This window comes from Terrapene carolina, unplaced genomic scaffold (genome assembly GCF_002925995.2).
Source record: "Terrapene carolina triunguis isolate 2854851 unplaced genomic scaffold, T_m_triunguis-2.0 Scaffold34447, whole genome shotgun sequence".
Lineage (NCBI taxonomy): Eukaryota > Metazoa > Chordata > Testudines > Emydidae > Terrapene > Terrapene triunguis.
The window spans coordinates 2,945-19,230 of record NW_020698798.1 but is presented as its reverse complement, the minus strand read 5'-3'; the positions used below and the strand labels follow the sequence as shown (position 1 = coordinate 19,230).

Genomic DNA, 16,286 nt, shown 5'->3' with positions numbered 1-16,286 from the left:
AAACATAGGCAGAGGGTGCGGGGGTCTGTCCATATGTGCGGGGTGCATGCTGCAGTGTGCAGCTCTCTCATAAATTGGGGCGAGGAAGGGCAGAGTTAAGGTTATTTAATCTAGTCGTTCAAGTGTAGGACTGGAGACCTGGGTTCAAATCCTGCCTCCTCCAGACTCACCCCATGGTCTCAGCCCATCACTTTCTCAGTTCCCCCCCCCCCCCCAATGAATTGTTAACAAGGTGGGCTGTGTGGCAGAGTGAGCAGAGCACAGGGCATCCTGGCTGTTGGGTACCTGTGGAAATGCTCCAGTCATTCAGTGTCTCAAGGGCTCACCCTTGCCCTGTAAGGCTAGGGAGGAGGAGGGATAGCTCTGTGGTTTGAGTATTGGCTTGCTAAACCCAGGGTTGTGAGTTCTATCCTTGAAGGGGCCATTTAGGGATCTGGGGCAAAACTCTGTCTGGGGATTTGTCCTGCTTTGAGCAGGGGGTTGGACTAGATGACCTCCTGAGGTCCCTGGTATTCTATGATAAGGCTGATTGAAATTTGGGCTCTGGCAGCTCCTGGTTGAGCTGCGTCAGTGTGGGTGACCCCAGATTTACCCTGGGGTATGATCTGCCCCAACAGATAATCTTGCCTTTAGTTATAGTTAGAGCTGTTTCAGCTCAGCTCTGGCTGTGGCTGGTGAGTGGCCCCACCCCTGCAAAGGGCAAGTGGAGGTGCTGTTTACCTAGGGCACATCTTCGGCGGGTAGCAATCGATCTATTGGGGATCGACTTATCTAGTCTAGCGAAGACGCGATAAAATCGATCCCTGATCGCTCTGCCGTTGACTGCCGAAATCCACCGCGGCAAGAGGCGGAAGTGGAGTCGACGGCGGAGCAGCAGCGGTCGACTCGCCGCCATCCTCACAGCCAGGTAAGTCGACCTAAAATACACAACTTCAGCGATGCTATTCACATAGCTGAAGTTGCGTATCTTAGGTCGACCCCCCATCCCGTAGTGTAGACCTAGCCCTACACGGGGGCGCTGTGATGCTAGCTGGGGCCTGCGGGAGGTGGGGGTGGGGTACCAGGAGCTGAGCTGCCGAGGTGCTGTCACCACAGGACAGTGCTCAGTTCAGCATGGCACTGGCCCTGTCTGTCTGGACGCTGTGGAATATAGAGGAGCCCGGTCAGGGCCAGTGGAGACTTTGGAGGAGCAGAACTACAACCCTATGGAGTAGCTGCTGTTGGCTCCAGTCAGGCAGGGTCATCGGGGTGCAGACAGGGAGGGAGCCCAGGCAGGGGCAAAGGGCAGTTCAGTTTCCTGACCAATTACGCTCTTTGCCCCTCGGCTGGGAGCCGCTCAGACTGAGGGCTGGCCTGGCCTGCACACACCTGTCCTGTCATGGAGGGGAATTAACCCCAGCAGCTCATTTCACATTTTGGGCATCAGAGAGCTGCAATGGCTGCGACTTTCACTCACTACCAGCTTGGACCCAGGGCCTCAGATGTGAAAGCCCAGTGCCTGTTCCCCCCACACCAGCCACTGCCCCTGCCTGAGCTGGGGCCAAACGGGAACTGGTGCCATCCAGGGGAAAAGCCCCAGGTCTCCTTCTCCCAACATACAGCGTCAGCTCATTCCCCTCGCACAGACTGTACTGGAGCCAGCTTCTCCTGGAGGGAAAGACCCTGTGTCCCATTCTCCATCCCATGAGTCAGCCATTCCCCCCTGCCTGGGGCTGGATCAGAGCTGGTGACCTCCAGAGAGGAACCCCCCAGTGTCCTTTTCTCAGCCCCCCTGAGCCCGCCAGTCTGCCACACAGGGACTGAATGGAAGCCAGAAAAAACAATAGGGAAAAAGCCCCATATTCCTTTCCTCTAGCCCATCCCTGAGTGTTTATTCCCTTGGGGTATTTGCAGACTCAGGCGTCCTAGAACTAACTCAGCTCCGACTGGCGAATGGCCCGAGTCGCTGCGCTGGGAGCGTCGAGGTGCTTCACAACCAGCAGTGGGGAACCGTGTGTGATGATGGCTGGGACATAACTGATGCCGGAGTAGTGTGCAGGCAGCTGGGCTGTGGGACGGCGTTATCAGCCCCAGGAGGGGCTCGATTTGGGCCAGGATCAGACCCTATCTGGCTGGATGACGTCAACTGCGCAGGGACAGAAGCTGCCCTCTCCGATTGCAGGGCTCGGCCTTGGGGAGAGAATAACTGTCACCACGGAGAAGATGCCGGTGTTGTGTGCTCAGGTAACCTCCATCTACCACTGTGCGTGTTGCAGGGAGCAGAGTGGGAAGCTCATTAAGGGGCATTGTCCCCTCACACCCAGTGCTGACCCCAGCATGGTGCTTGGGGCCTGTGTTTCAGGGAGCAATATTGTGGTTCCAATAGGGAGCACTCTCCTCTCAGTCTGTGCTGACCCTAATTCCCCTGTGCGGTTCTTTGGGTCTGTACTGCAGGGAGCGGTGTGAGGGCTCAGTAGGGGACGCTCACGCTCTCCCCTTGAAGTCAGTGCTGGCGCCAGTGCCCTAGTGCGGTGCTAGGGGGCCTGTGCTGCAGGTAGGGGTGTGTCAGTTGGGGGTGCTCTCCCTTTGCAGTTGTGTTGGCCTTAATGCTCCAGTGTGGTGCCCTTAGCATGAAGAAGCCTTGTCTGTGGCCGCTGGGGGGTAGCTCCCCAACTCCCTCAGCCACAGGCCACACAAGCCGTGCCCTCTAGGTCTTGTGGTGGGGTGACCTCTATCCAGGTTCGCAATAGACACACTTCACTCCTCGGCCTCCGAGCGTCCCCCTGCAGCACCCAGTCCCTGTCCCACTGGGCATTCACAGCAGTTACAGATCTGCTGCTCCCAAAGGAACAGGGTCCCAAGGTGACCAGCTCCAACTCCCATCTCTGCCCCAGTCAACACACAGCTCTAGATTCCTTCATAGTCACACCAAGGACAAGTGATTTCAGAGTGTAGCGAGTCGAGGGGTAGCAAGGAGACGGGTTGGAAAAAAATGGTTCCATGGCCAATAAAATCATACCACTCTGACTAGAGCCTAGACTCATTGAACAAGATACTTTTCTGTCTGGTAGAGCAACGCTCACCCCACAGTCCTTCCAGGGTTTTACTCCAGGCTTGGCTGTGATCTCCTGTTCCTGAGACAAACGCTGTCAGCCGCCTCCTGGGTGAAAGGGAGCTCTTGTCCCCTCTCCTCTTTCTTTGTAGGTACAGACCATTGTCTCTTCCCAGAGGAGGTCTCTCTTCAGAGACTTGTGCTGTGGGTCCTTTGTCTTTGTAAATTCTCAGGCCCCCACTGGGCCCAGACAGTGAATATGGCCTGTCTCCAGAGCTGTGCATTGTTCTATGTGCTGATTGGCTCTGCCGAAGGGATTGCCATGGCGCAGATGACAAGCTTCACTTCCACACTTCTGGAGTCCCATATTCCACATTTTACATCTCTCTTCAACTGTGTCCCATACAAACATCTTGCTCCCATTAGGTCGACCATTGGGCTGCTGGCTTTTGGAAGAAACCTCACATGCCACCTTTGGTGAGCGATTGTGCATATATCTCACCCAGGAGATCCCTGTATAACTCTAGGGATCCCTGTGCCCTCTGCCAGTTGGCGTCTACTTATCTCTGGGCCAGACTCCTCTGCGGAACAATGGGGACCTGGGGAACTGCAGCTTCCACTGGTTGGATTTGGTGTCAATGGATTCTGCAGCCGCTCACTCAAGCTAAAACTCCAGGGCCAATTTCTCAAGACTCTGGTTCCTAAGCACTGTGTTCCGGCGGATTTGCATTTCAGGGAATTAGTCCTGAAGTTGTAACTTCCCCAAGAGATGGACACCGGAGACAGAATTCTTCCTCACTTCCTGTCCTACACAGCCAAAATATTTCCCTGTCCTGTTTCTCAGCTTCCCTGTCCTACCCCAGAAGTGGCTGCATATCAGTGGGGGGAGTCTTCTTCTTTTGTGTATGTCACAAGTCGATATCTATGTAACCCTTCTGCAAGTGACGTCAGAAGTGACTAGGGCTGGCTTCAATAACTAGGGGTTCCTTTCCAGCAGTATAACACAGATCCAGCTTGAGCATCCACCCAGTAACCTCGGACAATTACACACCACCCCCTGGGTGCTTCTATGAGGCAAAGCTTCCCCTCTTGCAAGCACAGAGTCTCAGCGCAGAAAAGAAACTTTTTTATAAAAGGAGGGAACCCCCCTGGCATTAACTTGGGAAAACACCACAAACAGGATTTATAAACATAAAACCATGAGCAAAACACCTACCCCGGGGTATTTTGGGCAGTGTCTTTTGCCTCAGGTTCTTGAGTCCAGCAACCAAAAATTCCTTTAAGGTGCCGCTCCCTGCTCCCTCCACTGCACCCCACTCACAGTGGTTGTCCTTGGTTAGTGAAGACCCAGAGTTCAGAGGTGAACCTGTGTGAGTTCAGCTCCCACCATGTGGGCAGGGATTAGAGCGCCTGGTTCGCTCTTCTGTCTGAGTGCTTGCTCTGGTGGCAGCTGCCCTGCCAGCCACTCACCACTCTGCTCACCCTCACCTTCTGCCGCCCCCGGCCTCTCCGCTGTGACCTCTGCAGGTCGCTCTCTTGAGTCTCCACCCAGTTCTCAGTGACTGTCAGCTCTTAGTGAGCAAATTTCAGTGCTGAAGCAGGCTGGGCAGAAACACTGTCTCACAGCAGGTGATTTCAGCTCTATCTTTGAAGAGGAATAGATTAAACCATGTCTAAACCCCTTACACAGAGCCCACACCCCTCAGGAGGAACACCCATCTCCACCCCCTCTCACTCTTGATAGGGGTCTGGTGTCTGAGCCCCCTGGTTAGTGAGTTCAGTTGAGTTGTGGGTGACCCCCTCAGTCAGGGCAGGCTAAGCACAGTTCTGCTGCCCTTTACTCAGACAATCAGGACAACAACATTTTACCAACCCCTGCATTCAAGAACAGATTTAAAAGTTTTATTAAAGTTAATGTTTAAAATGTAATATACACAAGTTAAGAGGGAAGGTACTGTACATCTGGGGTCAGGCTTGAGTTATGAGGGATTACAGGTATTGGTTACAAGGATCACGAGATACACACATATCACATAACCAGCATAGACCCAGATTGGTGTGCAGGAGTTTTTAAAGCGTCAGTGGATAAGTGGGCTCGGGTACGCCACCCATGGAATGTATTAAGAGTCCAAGTCAGTATCAGTATAGCGAATAAGTACATGGGTGGGGTGCGTCCCTTGATTCATCAGGGAAGGAAGTGGGTTATTTCCCTGGTCGGCGGTCTCAATTACGCAATGTGGTATTGATGGTGTCCCGTGATCTGTTCCGTATAGATGTCTCTGGACGACCTAATGGTGTTGGACGCCATGAGCTGTCTCATGAGACCGGAGTAGCGTCATACAGTGATTTAGAAACCAGCACCAGCCATCACAGCTCTGTCTGCTGGATACCTAGGCAGAGTGGGTGTGTTCTTGTAAACACAGTCTGATCCTGAAGCCTTTCTCCGTCCCCAGCTCATCACTAGTGTCAGAGGAGAGCTCATTCTGTCCTTGCTTACCTCCAACTTGTTCAGTCATCTGACTGTGCATCCTCAAGGTCCAGTCTTCTAACGGGGCTCTCCTCCACCACGTGTGACTGTCTGTATTGCTCCCCACAGGCACACTGAGAAATTCAGGCTAAGCCAAATTTCTGCATTACACAAATTTCTCTGTCAGTCTAGTCAGGGGCCCATTAAACCTAGCCCAGGATCTGTGTCCCAGGTTGTAAATGGGCAGATACAAGTTAGGGCTTCTGAAAATCCATCAACACGCCAGTCTCTCTAACCCAGAGCTGGTGCCCCTCTGTGAGGACACAGCTGTCAGCCCAGCTCTGTCATCATTCATCTGAGACTGGTACTGGGCTGGCAGCACTAGACACGAGTGCAGCAATGGCTGCCACAAAACGATGTTGCCAAGTCAGTCGTGGCAAGTCAGGAGGAACCGCAGGGGCAGGTGTTTGCTTCAGGAGGGGGCCGATCTGCTTGTAGGAAGTGTGCATTGCCTCTGCACTGGTCGGAACCATTGTCAGCCTTGTGCGCAGCAGGTTCCTGCCAATCGTCCCTGCGCTCCAGGCAGTTCTAAGGGGGATGGACTCTGGGTGACGTTTTCAAGGAGCTATGGAGCCAACACATGTAAATTCGATACTGATGTCAGGCTAAGGCAACCACTAATGACACGGGTGACTGTGTTCAGCTCCCAATCACCAAGATGCTTATGCCAGCGTCTGCCCCTCAGCATTGCACAGTATCACACTGGAGCGAATACCAGTGCCAGGAGTGAGGGTGTAAATCTCCCCAGGAGGTTCCTGCCAGCAGTGTGGGGAGTGATCTTTTTAAGTGCTCTAGTGGGAGCAGTAGGTCAGACTGCCGTCCAGTCTGCCTAACTAGGTGACAGCCTAGGTAGGTGACAGCTGGCCGGGAGGGGGGTGGACAAACTTCAACATTGCCTCCCTCCCTCTTAGTTAACCAGTATTATTCATTTACCACCACCCCCCAGACCTCCAACATGCTGGATAAAACAACCTTAATTGCGTGAGTTAACTGCGATTAGTTGACAGGGAGTGAACCCCTACCAGGCTGTTGCAAAAGCTGTTCAATCCCGTCAGTGGGAGGCCCTACGTTCACCAGTGACACTAGTGATCAGATGCACAGGAAACTCCCTGAGTGTTTATTCCCTTGGGGTGTTTGCAGACTCTGGCATTTCAGAAGTGGCTCAGCTCCGACTGGTGAACAGCTCGAGTCGCTGCTCTGGGAGAGTCGAGGTGCTTCACAACCAGCAGTGGGGAACCGTGTGTGATGACAGCTGGGACATAACTGATGCTGGAGTCGTGTGCAGGCAGCTGGGCTGTGGGACGGCGTTATCAGCCCCAGGAGAGGCTCGATTTGGGCGAGGATTGGACCGTATCTGGCTCGATGACGTCAACTGTGCAGGAACAGAAACTGCCCTTTCCGATTGCAGGGCTCGGCCTTGGGGAGAGAATAACTGTAACCACGGAGAAGATGCCGGTGTTGTGTGCTCAGGTAACCCTCATCTACCACCATGCATGTTGTAGGGAGCAGGGTGGGAAGCTCATTAAAGGGCATTGTCCCCTCACAGTCACTGCTGACCCCAACATGGTGCCTGGCGCCCGTGCTTCAGGGAGCAATATGGCGATTCCACTAGGGAGCGCTGTCCTCTCAGACTGTGCTGACCCTAATTCCCCTGTGAGCTTCTATGGGTCTGTGGTGCAGGGAGCAGTGTGGGGGCTCAGTAGAGGATGGTCACGCACTCCCCATGAAGTCAGTGCTGGCCCAGATGACTAGGTGACAGCTGGCTGGGAGAGGGGTGGACAAACTTCAACATTGCCCAAGTGATTAGCCTGGTCAGTGGTAGGGAGCCCTCGACAGGCAGTGGCTGTGTGCAGAGACCGGTTAGATCTGTCGGCGGGAGGCGCTACGTTCCCCAGCGACACGAGAGATCAGATGCACAGGAACCTCCCTGAGTGTTTATTCCCTTGGGGTGTTTGCAGACTCTGGCATTTCAGAAGTGGCTCAGCTCCGACTGGTGAACAGCTCGAGTCGTTGCGCTGGGAGAGTCGAGGTGCTTCACAACCAGGAGTGGGGAACCGTGTGTGATGACAGCTGGGACTTACAGGATGCCGGAGTCGTGTGCAGGCAGTTGGGCTGTGGGACGGCGTTATTAGCCCCAGGAGGGGCTCAATTTGGGCGAGGATCGGACCGTATCTGGCTGGATGACGTCAACTGCGCAGGGACAGAAGCTGCCCTCTTTGATTGCAGGGCTCGGCCTTGGGGAGACAATAACTGTAACCACGGAGAAGATGCCGGTGTTGAGTGCTCAGGTAACTTGCATCCATCACATCACTGTGGGTGGTGCAGGGATCAGGATGGGAAGCTTTCAGCACAGACCCAGCTCTCCTGTCTGAGTCAGCGCTGACCCCAGTGCCCCAACATGATGCTAAGGGCCTGTACTGCAGGGAGCAGGTTCACTGTCACAGTAAGTGTCACTCTTCCCCTAGTGTCAGCGCTGACCCCATTTCCCCCACACAGTTCCACATGCCTGTGCTGCAGGGAGCGGGATGGGGGCTCAGCAGGGGGCACTCTCCCCACAAAGTCAGTGCTGGCCCCAGTGCCCCAGCACAGCACTTAGGGCCTGCAGGGAGCAGTACATGTGCCTCTGTGAGAGACCATCTGTGGTTAAGCACCCTCTGTGGTGCCTCTGTGGTGAAGGAGTGGAGTGGGTTAACTATGGAGGTGATGGAATCTCCACCCTTAGAGGTTTTTAACGCCCGGCTTGATAAACCCTTGGCTGGGATGATTTAGTTGGGATTGATAATGCATTGAGCAGGGCATTGGACTAGATGACCTCCTGAGGTCTCTTCCAACCCTAATATTTTATGATTCTATGACCCTCCCCGTTGCTGATTGCTCTGACCCCCCTGCTCCGCTACAGCACAATGGGGCACTGGGTAACCGTAGATCCCATTTGTGGGATTTGGGGTTGAATGGATCCTGCAGCCTCTCAGGGATCCCTTTATGAAGTGTGGAGTTCCTATCCCCGTCACTCCGGGTGATTTCCATCTCAGCTAATTACCCCTGAACCTGGAATATGCCCCACTGCTGTGACTGGAGACAGGGTTCTTCCTCACTTCCTCTCCTACACAGCCCATGAGTTTCTGTGCCCTGTCTCTCGTCTACCCTGTTCCACCCCACAGGTGGCTGCATGGTAGTGGTGGGGAGTAGGGCTGTCAAGTTATTAAAAAAAATCATGATTAATTGTTAGATAAAAAATTAATCATGATTAATCACACAATTAATCGCCCCTTTACACAATAATAGAGTACCATTTATTTCAATTTTAGGGGATTTTTTCTACATTTTCAAATATATTGATTTCAATTACAACACAGAATACAAAGTGTACAGTGCTCACTTTATATTTATTTTTGATTACAAATGTTTTCACTGTAAAAAAGAACCAAAAGAAATAGTTTTTTCAATTCACGTCATACAAGTACTGTAGTGCAATCTCTTTATCTGGAAAATTGATCTTACAAATATAGAATGATTTACAAAGAATAACTGCAATCAACAATAAAAGAATGTAAAATTTGAGATCGTACAAGTCCACTGAGTCCTACATCTCGTTCAGCCATTCACTCAGACAGACAAGTTTGTTTACATTTGCAGGAGATAATGCTGCTTGCTTCTTGTTTACAATGTTACCTGGAAGTGACAACAGGCATTCACATGGCACTGTTGTAGCTGGTGTAGCAACATATTTATGTGCCAGATGCGCTAAAAATTCTTATGTCTCTTCATGCTTAGACCACCATTCCAGACGACATGCGTCCATGCTGATGATGGGTTCTGCTCGATAACAATCCAAAGCAGTGCATACCGACAAATGTTCATTTTCATCATCTGAGTCACATGCAACCAACAGAAAGTTGATTTTCTTTTTTGGTGGTTCAGCTTCTGTAATTTCCGTATTCGAGTGTTGCACTTTTAAGACTTCTGGAAGCATGCGCCACACCTCGTCCCTCTCAGGTTTTGGAAGGCACTTCCGATTCTTAAACCTTGGGTCAAGTGCTGTAGCTAACTTTAGAAATGTCACATTGGTACCTTCTTTGTGTTTTGTGAAATTTGCAGTGAAAGTGTTCTTAAAATGAACAACATGTGCTGAGTCATCATCCGAGACTACTGTAACATGAAAGATATGGCAGAATGCAGGTAAAATACATAGCAGGAGATACACAATTCTCCCCCAAGGATTGCAGTCACAAATTAAATCAACACATTACTTTTTTAACGAGCATCATTAGCACGGAAGCATGTCGTCTGGAATGGTGGCCGAAGCATGAAGGGGCACATGAAAGTTTAGCATATCTGGCACGTAAATACCTTGCAATGCTACCTGGAAAAGTGCCATGCGAATGCCTCTTCTCACTTTCGGGTGACATTGCAGATAAGAAGCAGGCAGCGTTATCGCCCGAAGTGTAAACAAACTTGTTTGTCTGAACGATTGCTTGAACAAGAAGTAAGACTGAGAGGATGTGTGTAGGCTCTAAGTTTTACATTGGTTTTTTTTTAAGAGTGCAGTTATGTAACGAAAAAAATCTACATTTGTAAGTTGCACATTTACAATAAAGAGATTGTACTACAGTATTTGTATGAGGTGAATTGCAAAATACTATTTCTTTTACCACTTTTACAATGCTAATATTTGTAATACAAAATACAGTAAAAGCTTTATTTTCCGGCACTTCATCAACCAGAAAGCTCTATATATCGGCATTTCTGATCTTCATTGAAATGCCGCTTTATAGTCTGGTTGGTGCGGGGCCAGCAGGGTGTTGGGGTACAGGACGGGGTGTGAAGCGTGGGCTCTGACAGGGACTTGGGTGTGGGAGGGGGCTTAGTAGGTGGGAGTGGGTGCAGGGTGTAGGATCCGGGGGCCGCTCACCTTGGATTGCTCTCCTCAAGCGGCGACCTGTCCCAGGCTCCGGCTACTCCTAACCAGAGGCGCGTCAGGTGGCTCTGCATGCTGCCTCCACCCAGTGCTGTCTGCACAGCTCCCATTGGCTGGGAACTATGGCCAATGGGAGCTGCGGGGACGGCGCCTGCGGAAGGAGGGAGTGCGCCAAGCTGCCTGCCGCTCCTCCCCCTAGGAGCAGCCGGGACAAGTTGCCACTTGTGGAGAGCTGCCCGAGGTGAGTAGCCCCCGGATCCGGCACCATGCACCCCATACTGCACCCCAACTGCCTGCCCTAAGCCCCCTCCCACACCCAAACTTCCTCCCAGAGCCCCTGATCCACACCCTCTCCCGTACCCCAACCCCCAGCCCCGCACTCCCTCCCGCACCCAAACTCCCTGCCTCTTAGTTAACCGGCATTTTTCATTTACCTGCACCCCCCGTTCTCCCAACATGCCGGATAAAAGAACTTCAACTGTAATAATATAAAGTGAGAACTGTACACATTGTATTCTATGTTGTAACTAAAATCAATATATTTGAAAACATAGACAAACATCCAAAATATTCAAGAAATTTCAATTGGTATTCTATTGTTTAACAGTGCGATTAAAACTGCGATTAATTGTGATAAATTTTTTTAATCACAATTTTTTGAGTTAATTGCTTGAGTTAACTGCGATTAGTTGACAGGGACTGAACCCCTAACAGGCTGTTGCAGAGGCTGTTCAGACCCATCAGTGGGAGGCCCTACGTTCACCAGTGACACTAGTGATCAGATGCACAGGAACCTCCCTGAGTGTTTATTCCTTTGGGGTGTTTGCAGACTCTGGCATTTCAGAACCGGCTCAGCTCCGACTGGTGAATGGCCCAAGTCACTGTGCTGGGAGGGTCGAGGTGCTTCACAACCAGCAGTGGGGAACCGTGTGTGATGACGGCTGGGACATAACTGATGCTGGAGTAGTGTGCAGGCAGCTGGGCTGTGGGACGGCGTTATCAGCCCCAGGAGGGGCTCGATTTGGGCGAGGATCAGACCCTATCTGGCTGGATGACGTCAACTGCACAGGGACAGAAGCTGCCCTCTCCGATTGCAGGGCTCGGCCTTGGGAAGACAATAACTGTAACCATGGAGAAGATGCCGGTGTTGTGTGCTCAGGTAACTCTCATCTACCACCGTGTGTGTTGCAGGGAGCAGGGTGGGAAGCTCCTTACAGGACATTGTCCCCTCACAGCTAGTGCTGACCCCAGCATGGTGCTTGGGGCCTATGCTTGAGGGAGCAATATGGCGGTTCCAGTAGGGAATGCTCTCCTCTCAGTCTGTGCTGACCCCAATTCCCCTGTGCGGTTCTATGGGCCTATGCTAGAGGGAGCGGTGTGAGGGCTCAGTAGGGGACACTCACGCTCTCCCCTTGAACTCAGTGCTGGCCCCAGTGCCCTAGTGTAGTGCTAGGGGGCCTGTGCTGCAGGTAGAGGGGTGTCAGTAGGGGGCGTCTCCCTTTACAGTTGTGCTGGCCCTAATACCCCGGTGCGGTGCCATGGCCCCCTAGAATGAGGAAGCCTTGTCTGTGCCCGCTGGGGGGGCGGCTCTCCGACTCCCTCGGCCACAAGCCACACAAGCCGTGCCCTCTAGGCCTTGTGTTGGGGGGTGACCTCTCTCCGGGTTGGCAATAGGCACACTTCACCCCTCCGCCCTCCGAGGGTCCTCCTGCAGTACCCAGATCCTGTCCTCCTGGGCATTCAGAGCAGTCACAGGTCTGATACACCCAAAGGAAAAGGGTCCCAAGGTGACCAGCTCCACCTCCCATCTCTGCCTGAATCAAGACACAGTTCTAGATCCCTTCATAGTGATACCAAGGACAAGTGATTTCACAGAGCTGTCAGGGGAGAGCTCATTCCGACCTTGCTTACCTCTAGCTTGTTCAGCCATCTGACTGTGCATCCTCAAGGTCCAGTCTTCTAACGGGGCTCTCCTCCACCACATGTGACTGTCTGTATTGCTCCCCACAGGCACACTGAGAAGATCAGGCTAAGCCACGTTTCTGCACTGCAGCAGTCCCTCTGGCCAGTCCAGTCAGGGGCCCATTAAACCTAGCCCAGGATCTGCATCACAGGTTGTAAATACAAGTTAGGGCTTCTGAAAATCCATCAGCACACCAGTCTCTGTATCCCAGAGTTGCTGCCCCTCTGTGAGGACACAGCTGTCAGCCCAGCTCTGTCATCATTCATCTGAAACTGGTACTGGGCTGGCAGCACTAGACATGAGTGCAGCAATTGCTGCCATAAAACGATGTTGCCAAGTCAGTCATGACAAGTCTGGAGGAACCGCAGGGGCAGGTGTTTGCTTCAGGAGGGGCCGATCTGCTTGTAGGAAGTGTGCATTGCCTCTGCACTGGTAGGAACCATTGTCAGCCTGGTGCGCAGCAGGTTCCTGCCAGCCGTCCCTGCGCTCCAGGCAGTTCTAAGGGGGATGGACTCTGGGTGAGGTTTTCAGGGAGCTATGGAGCCAACGCATGTAAATTCAATACTGATGTCAGGCTAAGGCAACCACTAATGACATGGGTGACTGTGTTCAGCTCCCAGTCACCAAGATGCTTATGCCAGCATCTGCCCCACACAACTGCACAGTATCGCACTGGAGCGAATACCAGCGCCAGGAGTGAGGGTGTAAATCTGCTCATCAGGAGGTTCCTGCCAGCAGTGCAGGGGTGATCTTTTTAAGTGCTCTAGTGGGAGCAGTAGGTCAGACTGCCGTCCAGTCTGCCTAACTAGGTGACAGCTGGCTGCGAGGGAAGTGGACAAACTTCAGCATTGCCCAAGTGATTAGCCTGGTTAGTGGTGGGGATCTTTTGTCAGGCAGTGGCTGTGTGTAGAGACCGGTCAGATCCATCAGCGGGAGGCGCTACGTTCCCCAGTGACTTGAGAGATCAGATGCACAGGAACCTCCCTGAGTGTTTATTCCCTTGGGTGTTTGCAGACGCTGGCAGCTCAGAAGTGGCTCAGCTCCGACTGGTGAACAGCCCGAGCCGCTGCGCTGGGAGGGTCGAGGTGCTTCACAACCAGCAGTGGGGAACCGTGTGTGATGACAACTGGGACTTACAGGATGCTGGAGTCATATGCAGGCAGCTGGGCTGTGGGACGGCGTTATCATCCCCAGGAGGGGCTCGATTTGGGCAAGGATCTGACCATATTTGGCTGGATGACGTTCACTGCACAGGGACAGAAGTTGCCCTCTCTGATTGCAGGGCTCGGCCTTGGGGAGAGAATAACTGTAACCACAGAAAAGATGCCGGTGTTGTGTGCTCAGGTAACTTGCATCCATCACGTCACTGTGGGTGGTGCAGGGATCGGGCTGGGAAGGTTTCAGCACAGACCCAGCTCTCCTGTCTGAGCCCTGGCCTACACTACGGGGTGGAGGGGGGGGCGTATGTTAGGTCGACTTACCTGGCCGTGAGGACGGCAGTGAGTCGACCACTGCCGCTCCCCCATCAACTCTGCTTCTGCCTCTCGCAAGCTGGAGTTCTGGAGTCGACAAGGAGTGCCATCACGGATAAATCGATAAATCGATAAATCGATAGATCGATTACTACCTGCTGATCCGACCTACCCTGAGTCAGCACTGACCCTAGTGCCCCAGCATGGTGATAAAGGCCTGTACTGCAGGTAGGGGGGTGTCAGTTGGGGGCCCTCTCCTTTTGCAGTTATACTGGCCCTGATGGCCCACCGCGGTGCCTTGGGCCCCTAGAATGAGGAAGCCTTGTCTGTGCCTGCTGCGGGGTAGCTCCCTAACTCCCTCGGCCACAGGCCACACAAGCCGTGCCCTCTAGGCCTTTGGGAGAAGGGTGACATCTCTCCATGTTGGCAATAGGCACACTTCACCCCTCAGCTGTCTGAGCGTACCCCTGCAGCACCCAGTCCCTGTCCCACTGGGCATTCACAGCAGTCACAAAGGAACAAGGTTCCAAGGTGACCAGCTCCACCTCCCATCTCTGCCCCAATCAACACACAGCTCGAGATCCCTTCATAGTCACACCAAGGACAAGTGATTTCACAGAGTGTAGAGAGTTGAGGGGTAGGAAGGAGAAGGGTTGGAAAGAAATGGTTCTATGGCCAATAAAATTATAACATGTTGACTAGAGCCTAGACACGTTGAATGAGATACTTTTCTGTCTGGTAGAGCAACGCTCACCCCACAGTCCTTCCAGGGTTTTACTCCAGGTTTAGCTGTGATCTCCTGTTCCTGAGAGAAATGCTGTCAGCCGCCTCCTGGGAGCTCTTGTCCCCTCTCCTCTTTCTTTGTAGGTACAGACCATTTTCTCTTCCAGAGGCGGTCTGTCTTCGGAGACTTGTGCTAAGGGTCCTTTGTCTTTGTAAATTCTTAGGCCCCCACTGGGCCGAGGCAGTGAACACAGCCTGTCTCTACAGCTGTGCATTGTTCTATGTGCTGATTGGCTCAGCTGAAGGGATTGCCATGGCGCAGGTGACAAGCTTCACTTCCACACTTCTGGAGCGTCATATGCTACATTTTACATCTCTCTTCAATTTTGTCCCATACAAACATCTTGCTCCCATTAGGTTGACCAGTGGCCTGCTGGCACTTGGTAGAGAGCTCATATACCACCTTTGGTGCGCTATTGTGCATATAGCCTCATAGACTCATAGACTTTAAGGTCAGAAGGGACCATTATGATCGTCTAGTCTGACCTCCTGCACAATGTAGGCCACAGAATCTGACCCACCCACTCCTGTAACAAACCCCTGACTATGTTTGAGCTATTGAAGTCCTCAACTTGTGGTTTAAAGACTTCAAGGTGCAGAGAATCCTCCAGCAAGTGATCCGTGCCCCATGCTGCAGAGGAAGGCGAAAACCCCCCAGGGTCTCTGCCAATCTGCCCTGGAGGAAAATTCCTTCTCGACCCCAAATATGGCGATCAGCTAAACCCTGAGCATGTGGGCAAGACTCACCAGCCAGACACCCAGGAAAGAATTCTCTGTAGTAACTCAGATCCCACCCTATCTAGTGTCCCATCATAGGCCATTGGGCATATTTGCCGCTAATAGTCAAAGATCAATTAATTGCCCAAATTAGGCTATCAATTCATACCATCCCCTCCATAAACTTATCAAGCTTAGTCTTGAAGCCAGATATGTCTTTTGCCTCCACTGCTCCTCTTGGAAGGCTATTCCAGAACTTCACTCCTCTGATGGTTAGAAACCTTCATCTAATTTCAAGTCTAAACTTCCTGATGGCCAGTTTATATCCATTTGTTCTCGTGTCCACATTGGTACTGAGCTTAAATAATTGCTCTCCCTCCTTCCTATTTATCCCTCTGATATATTTATAGAGAGCAATCATATCTCCCCTCAGCCTTCATTTGGTTAGGCTGAACAAGTCAAGCTCTTTGAGTCTCCTTTCATAAGACACGTTGTCCATTCCTCGGATCATCCTTGTAGCCCTTCTCTGTACCTGTTCCAGTTTGAATTCATCCTTCTTAAACATGGGAGACCAGAGCTGCACACAATATTCCAGATGAGGTCTCACCAGTGCCTTGTATAACGGTACTAAGACCTCCTTATCTCTACTGGAAATACCTCTCCTGATGCATCCCAAGACCGCATTAGCTTTTTTCACAGCCATATCACATTAGCGGCTCATAGTCATCCTGTGATCAACCAATACTCCGAGGTCCTTCTCCTCCTCTGTTACTTCCAACTGATGCGTCCCCAGTTTAAAACAAAAATTCTTGTTATTAATCCCTAAATGGATGACCTTGCACTTTTCACTATTAAATTTCATCCTATTACTATTA

General features: G+C 52.0%; 1 protein-coding gene across 1 annotated transcript; it reads left to right on the top strand.

The window, feature by feature from the left end:
• Window positions 1-1,113: 1,113 nt before the first annotated feature.
• On the top strand, window positions 1,114-14,956 carry SSC5D (scavenger receptor cysteine rich family member with 5 domains; the record flags this gene model as incomplete). Its single annotated transcript, XM_029914296.1, has 7 exons — window positions 1,114-1,162; window positions 1,894-2,223; window positions 6,699-7,028; window positions 7,517-7,846; window positions 11,306-11,635; window positions 13,454-13,807; window positions 14,859-14,956. Coding segments are annotated over exons 1-7 (1,821 nt in total), but the record flags the coding sequence as incomplete, so codon positions are not given.
• Window positions 14,957-16,286: the final 1,330 nt, after the last annotated feature.